Source organism: Antedon mediterranea, chromosome 3 (genome assembly GCF_964355755.1).
Source record: "Antedon mediterranea chromosome 3, ecAntMedi1.1, whole genome shotgun sequence".
Lineage (NCBI taxonomy): Eukaryota > Metazoa > Echinodermata > Crinoidea > Comatulida > Antedonidae > Antedon > Antedon mediterranea.
Genome location: NC_092672.1, coordinates 5,225,163 through 5,235,154, shown reverse-complemented (window position 1 = coordinate 5,235,154; position 9,992 = coordinate 5,225,163). Strand labels below are relative to the sequence as shown.

General features: G+C 35.8%; 1 protein-coding gene across 1 annotated transcript; it reads right to left on the bottom strand.

The window, feature by feature from the left end:
- Positions 1-62: 62 nt before the first annotated feature.
- LOC140043429 (splicing factor ESS-2 homolog) lies at positions 63-5,508 on the bottom strand. Its single transcript, XM_072087937.1, has 8 exons — positions 5,408-5,508; positions 4,643-4,765; positions 4,242-4,413; positions 3,111-3,269; positions 1,640-2,164; positions 1,374-1,474; positions 1,107-1,222; positions 63-541 (listed from the first exon to the last, which is right to left on the bottom strand). Exons 2-8 carry the CDS (start codon positions 4,757-4,759, stop codon positions 178-180), a joined length of 1,554 nt encoding a protein of 517 aa, XP_071944038.1. The 5' UTR covers positions 4,760-4,765; positions 5,408-5,508; the 3' UTR covers positions 63-177.
- Positions 5,509-9,992: the final 4,484 nt, after the last annotated feature.

Sequence of the window (9,992 nt, the reverse complement as noted above, 5' to 3'; positions counted from 1 at the left end):
TTAATAAATATCTTTTTTAAAAAGACAAAAAACAATTACGTATATTTTTATTCAGTGTTATATTTACTGTATTTATAAAAACAAATGTACATGACTACAAATTATATGTACAGTATATCAAATGACCAAATAATCATCAACAAAATATTTACAAATATTTCGTTATTTAGACCTTTTTTAAAAGAAATCTGTAGCTTTATTGCGGGTATTTTGTATATCACGCTTCGGTAAATTCAGGAGATTGTCAGTAAGACTAGAACTGGAACTTGCGACACTACCAGGTGTACTCCCACCAGGTGTTCTCTCACCAGGTGTACTCCCACCAGGTGTTCTAACAGGTACACCTGTAGGTGTTTTTGTTGGTGTTGGTGTAGCTCGTAAAATAGGCGTTTTATCAGTTTTTGGCGTGTTTCTTGGTGATGGTGTATAGCTCGCCCTCAGCGATTTATCGGTACCTTTTAGCCGTTTGTTGACAAGACGCTGGGCTGCTGGGGACAATGTTTGTATTCTTTCTACAGAGTTCATCGAACCAAAACTTGGACTGAAAGGAGAAATATTAATAGATATGTTAATGTATCTTTAATTTTACAGTACAGTAGTACTGGTGGTAAATCTTAGTCAGGGACCACCTTATCATATTAGTCAGGTGGCTTAACGACTTAATCATTAAACGGTGGAAAAAAGCACCAAATTTGGCATGAGGCATCTTTTAGACGTACTAATTGATTTTTGCCTAGGAGCCACCCGATCATATATTAAGAGGTCAGTTTTCCAGGAGAAACATATGTTTTAACACTACAGTCAACCTCTATTCAGGGGACAACTGAACCAAAAGGACACTTGGTTGGATCGATATTAATATTTTATCTCTCCCACTAAAAATGTATGACTGAAGGTCCTGTACACATAAATATTATACTGAAAATGGCATTGTATCTGGTTATCTTGCTTACCAATCCCAAGCAACTACCAAAGTTCATAATGAAATTTAAATTAAGAATTAATATTAATTAATTACTAATTTGGAACTTTGACTTGGTTTATGAAAATAAAAAGTACAAATCATAACTAACTTCTATTAATCTGAGGAAATCTGTATTTCTCACCTTGTAAGCCTCTGTGTGACCTTTTTCAAAGCGGCATCCTTTTTTGCTCGGTGCTGTTTTGCATTTTTCTCTACTAATGACCGTGCTAACTCTTCTCGTTTTGGGTTCTTTGGCATCTAAAATGTCAGAAAAAATCTTACTTGTTTTAAATACAGTACATAAAACACATGAAAAGGTGTTGTACTGTATATATAAACTTGATAATGAGAGGAAATTGTATTTATACAAATAATGATACAAGGTGTGTATGTGATGTGATTTACATACCTTAAATCCAGGTGTTTTAGATGCAGGTGTCTGTGAACCATCTATCCTCATTGGAGTGCTTTCTATCTCACCCCATGTCATCAACGGTGAATCATGAACACCTAAAAAATGAAAATCACAGTGTATTAGCCTCATTTCCTCGTCCTTCAGATGGGACTTTCCATGAACAGTCCATGAAATAAAACGGTATCATTTTATATACTTAAGTAAAACTTAAGCTAAAACAAATTTTTGTCAAAAATCTTGTTAATGAATAAGCAATGTACCTGGTACCGGAGAAGGTGCTGCAACAAATCCGTAACCTTGAACCTTTGGCGTCTCTGATGCTAAAATTTCTTTTCCATCATGGCCTATTTTACCTTGCTTCATAGCAGCCCTGTTAGCCATAGCACGTGCATTAGCTTCTACTTGTGCAGTGTTTCGATGTGGATTACATAAAAACCTTGTGTTCTCATATAATATCTCTCTTTCTTTTTTTGTTTTGTTGATTTTTTCTTCTGCAGTGTCCTCAACGCCATCTGGCACATACATTAATGAATTTTTAGCTTTATAAGTCCACGAGTTGAGACCAATTGCTGGAGCACCCTCTATTGCAAGTTTTTCTGATGACCCATCTAAAATCATTAAATGTTCACCTTCTTGTCTGAGACGTTTTTCCTCATCGTATAACCACGCATTTTTTACGCGAAGCTTTTCATTTGCCTTGTCCATCAGTGTATCAAAAGAAGCATTGTCCTCACTTGTATAGTTGCTTAGGTACCTGTCTAACGATAGGTCTGTATTGGACTTATCTAATAGAAAATGTAAAACAAAAAAAAGAACAGTTATAATTGTTGCAAGTGTCATCTTCCTCCACTGTGCAGAACCTCATTTTGAGTATGGTTGCGCATGGACTCCCACAAGGTTGCCTTCATGTAATGTATTCATATAATAATAATAATAATATTTATTCGGCAAAAGTTCATAAAGTACATTTTACAATTCATCTTGCCAGGAGCAAGTAATAGGCATGAGCCCAAACAGAAAACTGCTCTTACTCCATCATTACTTATGAAATACAAAAATAACAAAACTAAGTAGCACAAATTAAGTCAAAATAAAACAAAACAATGTTATAATGAGATACACCAATTAAAAATAAGCTGCATTGAATAAACAATATAAACAATTACAACTTAATATTTTGAGATCAAATCAAATGAAATTGTAGCACATTGTTTAATTTCATTGGGAAGTTGCTCCCATAATCTAGTAAAAATAACAAACGATGAATTTATAAATGAATAATAGTTTAAGCTCAGTAGTAGTTGCAATTGTACTTAACTGTAGAATACAAGTTCAGCACTTAGTTTACTAATTTTAGGACCTGGGGATCTGCCACTGGAGAGAGTTAATGGTTGGCTAGAATGTAGTGCTTTCAAGGCTTTTATCCCCATTAAGAGTTGGGTAGCCAAGTGGTTAGGACACTTGACTGTCATACAGAGATACCCGTGTTCAATTCCCAACAATTTTTAGTCTACTCAACCAGTACCTGGTTGAAAAAAACTAGTGAGAATGAGGCAGCGTGGAAAGGACCTGGCCAGTACCCTACCACATAATGCAGAGGCTTAGTAAAATGAGCTCCTAAAAGCTCATTCCCCTACGTTCAGAAATGAATACGGGTTATCTTTTATTTTTAGAATAAATAACACTGATATAACTTGTATACTCTTAAAATTACCAATGTTGACACAGTACCTTTTTCCTTATTTTTTTCTTGATTGTTGTCATTTGTATTTGGCTCTGGATTTGATGATGATAATTCGTCTTCTTTTGATCTCTCTGTTGCAGGTGTTTGGGCTGATTTACACATGATGTCAGGTGTCTCAAAGGTTGCTGGGGTGATTGCTTGCTCAACTGTGTGTAAAATAAAAACAAAATCATATTGTGCCATATTTTTCTACACAAAAACAATACTGTACTTTGATGATACTGGTGTCCAATGTCACTAGCTAATAATATGTACACCTAGTTACAAACAAAATGATTATTATTAGGATGGTTTGAATAATATATATATTTTATTATAGTAAAAGATGTATTGTCCCCTGAAAAAATAATTTCAAACATTTTTTTGGTTTTAATGTCACATAATAGTTGTCTACTTTGAACAAAAAAATGATTTAAAGAATTGTTTATTTACCTAAAAACTGTAATTTAAAGCACAGAATAGTCAAATTGGCTGCCAGTTAATGGGTTTTGGTTGAAAATGACCATTTAGTTTTCGTTTTTTTTAACAGAAGTAAATAACTTTATTAAAACTGCAAAATAGCCTATTTAAAGTCTTAATCTTCATTTTAATGTTTTTGGGGGACAATATATCTTTAATGGAAACCCCTTGTGGACCTAACAAAGTATCCCCTTAATAGGGATTGACCTTAGCGTTAAAAATATATTTTACATTGTTTATTTATAGGAAAGTGTCCCCTTTAATAAAAGTGTCCTGAAGGAATTATATTATCTGCATTATCTTTATTTTTGCGCTGCCGGTATAATGGTATCATGCAAGATTCCCATTCTTGCGACCCGGGTTCGTTTCCCGGGCAGTGCAACGTGTTGAGTTAAGTTGTGGCTTGGTGGTTATGATGCTTGGCTACCACTCCAAGGGTCCTGGGTTCAAGTCCCGTCACATGTCAGGATTTTTTCAAAGGACCAAATTACAACTCCACTCTCAAAGACTTGTAATAAGACTTTGTTTATGTAAAGCATCTTGTATATGTTTGTCTTGTGAACCTCTGAGGGTCCCTAATGATCAGTAATAGCTGGATGGATCACCCTCATTAAAATATGGTTAAAACAAAAAAACAAAACAAAAAATCATTCACTCACATTGTGCAGGTGTGTTTGTTTGTTGTCTATGTACAGTTGATGCTTGTAGCTTGATCGCAATTTCTCTCATTTTCGCTACATCATTGTTATCTCTTGCTTCCATGTACTCAACTTGGGAGTGTAACTTCGCAAGATCCGGGAAAAAATCTCGCTGGATGATTTTCTCAAGATCCTAAAATAAATGAGAAATTTGATATTAATAACATGACTTGATATAAAGAATTAAAGCATTAGAATGTCCTCTTAACCAATAAAGGTATAGAAGATAATCTGCACAAGAGTAGGTAGTAGTACTGTAGGTGACAAACTAATTTGCCAAAAAAAAATGTGATGTACCAAAATTTAGTAATGATATGCCCAAATATGGTAGTGATATGACGTTACAACCTCATAGGACTTACTGCTATGTACGCCTCTTCATCTAGTACTTTCCTTTTGAAAGGCTTTCGCTTTGCTAAATGCAATTCACTAGTCTTGACGGCCTCCAGTGCCTTTTCTCCAACTTTCACCAATGCCATCTTCTTCTAAAGAGTAAACAAAAGTAGGATATTAGTACACTATTATTTAGTATCACTAGGACTAGGCCACATTTAGTTTGTCACACGACGGGGATAATAGCGATAAATGAAGCATAATAAAGAAAATGTTAAGCCGCCGGTTGATCACTGTTTTCGCGATATGTAAAAAAATCCCAAGTCCTTATACGATGACGTCACACACGTACCAGCACCCCATTGGCTGACTATGACGTAATGCAATTTTACCGTACCTTTAGCAAACGGAAGTTAGGATACGGTACTGTATCTTTAGCCACGGCAATTATTTATTTGGAAATTAATTCAAATTGTCTATCATGAAAAAACAACTGATTCACGGATCGATCCATGATTCACATTACAGGACTAGGCCTAGTGTATGTTTGGTCAGGCGTTACTACTAGGAGGCACTATTCCAGTTTCGCAATCCTAGGCCCTACCTAGTAGGAGGTTCGACTCTGACCGGAGGATCGGAGCAGCTATAGATAGGTTCCTCCTGCAGTGCCAGAGCTGAGCAGGATTACTTGTCAGGCCTAGCTAGCCTTGCTGGGCGATTCAAGACTTTTTCAAAGGACTAAAATGTGTTCTTCCTTCAAATTTAAGCAGTCAGTGTCAAGTATATTCACTAACCTTGCCCTGCTTTTAAAATTACAATTAAAAAAACAAAACCAACAGATAAAACAACTCAAGAACTTCCCAAAACAAAAATACGACGTAAACACACAGCAGCTCGCAAAAATCGTAATGTTCACGATCAATGAGAGAGGGCGCTATACGGAATTATTGATCAGAGCCCGCCATAATATTATAATTAAATATATGGCTCTGTTATTGATTAAAAACAAAGACATGAATGAGGATGAATTTTTATTTAAGTAGGCCTATTTAAAAAGTTACATTTTTTGTTAAATACAAATTTTTGAACTAAAACCCAATAATCATACGCAAATTGTTGAACATTTAGACTAATTTATTTGATTTTAATTTTTTTTTTTTTTTTTTGCACAGTAATTTAACCATGGAGGTATGCCTAGTGGGACTACGCCTAGGGCGTATTCAGCAATAAATATTTGTTGTATTTAATAGTAGAGATTTGAAGGATGTGAAATGAAATCATAGTTATGTATCAAATCTTTTTAAACAGTATGTTACTGTATTGTTTTAAACCCCGTTGCAACTTTACGATCACTATGGGAACCCGCCTCATGAAATTCCTTAATTCATTGAAAATCTGTTTTGTTATTGAGTATATCTACCTAATCTATTAGGCTAATTTTCTATAATATTAATTTATGCATGACAGTGTCATTACGTTTAATTATTTAGTACGCTCATCACAGAAAAAAATTGGACGGAATATTCTAGTATGCCTATGCTTACGCCTTCATGAGTTCAACTTGTAGGGTCACCGTGTCATGTCGTGCGCTTGAAATCTAAATTCGTAAATTTTATTTTTGTTGTTTTGAGCCTAAATTTGATACCAAAGGTAGCATAATTTATGGTTTTTTGAATTATAAGTAATGGATATGAAACCTTAGTAGTGAAATGTCACACATTGTGATCCAACTGTGTCGTCTGACTGTGAACTTACTGTATGCAACATGCTGCAGTACGAGTTTTGCTTTCATAATCATGATAGACCAATATGGAGAATTAATTGATACTTTGTTGCAAAATATAACTCTTTCTCCGTATTAGTGTACGTGAAAAGAGGGAATTTTTCTACCAGGAGGTACCATTTTTCAATACTAAAACGAAAGGGTTTTCAATGCATATTGAATATGGTGATTATCGCCGCCCATGGGTTTTCAATGCATATTGAATATGGTGATTATCGCCGCCCAAGGGTTTTCAATGCATATTGAATATGGTGATTATCGCCGCCCAAGGGTTTTCAATGCATATTATTGAATATGGTGATTATCGCCGCCCAAGGGTTTTCAATGCATATTGAATATGGTGAAATTATCGCCGCCCAAGGGTTTTCAATGCATATTGAATATGGTGATTATCGCCGCCCAAGGGTTTTCAATGCATATTGAATATGGTGATTATCACCGCCCAAGGGTTTTCAATGCATATTGAATATGGTGATTATCACCGCCCAAGGGTTTTCAATGCATATTGAATATGGTGATTATCGTCGCCCAAGGGTTTTCAATGCATATTGAATATGGTGATTATCGCCGCCCAAGGGTTTTCAATGCATATTGAATATGGTGATTATCGCCGCCCAACGGTTTTCAATGCATATTGAATATGGTGAAATTATCGCCGCCCAAGGGTTTTCAATGCATATTGAATATGGTGATTATCGCCGCCCAAGGGTTTTCAATGCATATTGAATATGGTGATTATCGCCGCCCATGGGTTTTAAATGCATATTGAATATGGTGATTATCGCCGCCCAAGGGTTTTCAATACATATTGAATATGGTGATTATCGCCGCCCAAGGGTTTTCAATGCATATTGAATATGGTTATTATCGCCGCCCAAGGGTTTTCAATGCATATTGAATATGGTGATTATCGCCGCCCAAGGGTTTTCAATGCATATTGAATATGGTGATTATCGCCGCCCAAGGGTTTTCAATGCATATTGAATATGGTGATTATCGCCGCCCAAGGGTTTTCAATGCATATTGAATATGGTGATTATCGCCGCCCATGGGTTTTCAATGCATATTGAATATGGTGATTATCGCCGCCCAAGGGTTTTCAATGCATATTGAATATGGTGATTATCGCCGCCCAAGGGTTTTCAATGCATATTGAATATGGTGAAATTATCGCCGCCCAAGGGTTTTCAATGCATATTGAATATGGTGATTATCGCCGCCCAAGGGTTTTCAATGCATATTGAATATGGTGAAATTATCGCCGCCCAAGGGTTTTCAATGCATATTGAATATGGTGAAATTATCGCCGCCCAAGGGTTTTCAATGCATATTGAATATGGTGATTATCGCCGCCCAAGGGTTTTCAATGCATATTGAATATGGTGATTATCGCCGCCCATGGGTTTTCAATGCATATTGAATATGGTGATTATCGCCGCCCAAGGGTTTTCAATGCATATTGAATATGGTGATTATCGCCGCCCAACGGTTTTCAATGCATATTGAATATGGTGAAATTAGCCTATCGCCGCCCAAGGGTTTTCAATGCATATTGAATATGGCCTGGTGATTATCGCCGCCCAAGGGTTTTCAATGCATATTGAATATGGTGATTATCGTCGCCCAAGGGTTTTCAATGCATATTGAATATGGTGATTATCGCCGCCCAAGGGTTTTCAATGCATATTGAATATGGTGATTATCGCCGCCCAAGGGTTTTCAATGCATATTGAATCTGGTGATTATCGCCGCCCAAGGGTTTTCAATGCATATTGAATATGGTGAAATTATCGCCGCCCAAGGGTTTTCAATACATATTGAATATGGTGATTATCGCCGCCCAAGGGTTTTCAATGCATATTGAATATGGTGATTATCGCCGCTCATGGGTTTTCAATGCATATTGAATATGGTGATTATCGCCGCCCAAGGGTTTTCAATGCATGTTGAATATGGTGATTATCGCCGCCCAAGGGTTTTCAATGCATATTGAATATGGTGATTATCGCCGCCCAAGGGTTTTCAATGCATATTGAATATGGTGATTATCGCCGCCCAAGGGTTTTCAATGCATATTGAATATGGTGATTATCGCCGCCCAAGGGTTTTCAATACATATTGAATATGGTGAATATCGCCGCCCAAGGGTTTTCAATGCATATTGAATATGGTGATTATCGCCGCCCGTCGTACTAAGAGCGAAATTGTTTTGAGTTGGTCCATATATGCATTGAATACTCAAATATACTTCGTTCCATCAAAGAATTGGAGATAACCAATTATTGAATAAAGAGTTATTAGTAATTAAGAGTCACAAATAAGTATTGGATGTTACGTAATAATAAGTAAAACATTTATTTTCCATTTGGTAACTGATTGTGACATTTACATATCCCCTATTTCTCTTCTTTGGTATAAAGATACTGAAAGCTCTGTCTACAATATCGAACTTTATGTGACAAAAAATGTGATTTCCATATATGGATACGCCGTGACGTCATATCACTACCAAATTAGGAAACTTTAATTTGTTGTCACATAATTTGCGTAGACAATGGAGGAATACCTTGTGTGGACAGAGCTTTATGTGCTCTCAATGCATTCATCACTGCTTAATAGCTAGGCCATTGTGGATCTTGACCGCAATGCTAACTTGTGTGTTCAAAGGATATGTATAACCACTCGCCGCAATCTACCTACCCCTTCCGTAGCTGTAATATTATTTCCTTTTATGCCAGGCCATGCTATACTATTAGCCTACTCGAAGTCTTTAAAACGTGTGACATCTATCATTATCTATCTTTCATTTCTCCTATTGTCCTATACGGCCATACTATTATAAACAGTAACCACATTCAATGAGTTACAAAATTGAAAACAATAGTTAATACTAATGGCAAAATGTGTTAAAGATGGATTTTATCATTTATTCATTTTACCATGGAAAAATAATTCTCCGTGATTTCACAGATATCTTATTGATAAACAAAATTTTAGGATCAAACTATATTTTTCAAAAGAGAGACCGGAGCAGTTGCTCAAAACTCATCAAATATTACGAATAAACTCGTACAATATAAATTCCCAAAAATAATATATACAATTAGAGAAACATTTTTTTTGGGTGTTAGACAGGTTAGTTACATTTGTTGAAATATGGTTTTATTTTCTATGTAATGATTTTTCCACCACGCAATGCATGGACGTAAGCGTACAGTAACGCAGAATAAATGTGTGACGCAAAGATTTTTTTTGTTCATTTTTTAAAATTTAATAGTACAACCCAACTATTGTCGATGATAATTGTTATTGATCACACATCATTATTGAATTAAATAATCGTCATCTATAAGTACTGATGACGTAATGATGACAGTGGATTGCTACTCTCGCAGGTGTTTGTAATAGAGAGAAATGGCGAACCGCGATGACGTCACTCAAATTTCACCGAGTGGGTATAGATTGTAAACAAACCATTTCGCCACATGTTTTTGTATGGGAAATTCCGATGGGTTGAGTTAAAAAAGTAGGTAGAAAAGAACGTTTAAAACACACATAATAGCAGTATCTTTTTTTTTTTGCAACCCCTTAACAAT

What these genes read in the sequence shown, in the direction of transcription:
- LOC140043429 (XM_072087937.1), bottom strand. Translation starts at nt 4,759, where the DNA reads ATGGCATTGGTGAAAGTTGGAGAAAAGGCACTGGAGGCCGTCAAGACT. An exon ending in ATGAAGAGGCGTACATAGCA is followed by an intron (nt 4,414 to 4,642) that starts GTAAGTCCTATG and finishes CATTTATTTTAG; the next exon opens with GATCTTGAGAAAATCATCCA. An exon ending in CTAAAACACCTGGATTTAAG is followed by an intron (nt 1,223 to 1,373) that starts GTATGTAAATCA and finishes CTGACATTTTAG; the next exon opens with ATGCCAAAGAACCCAAAACG.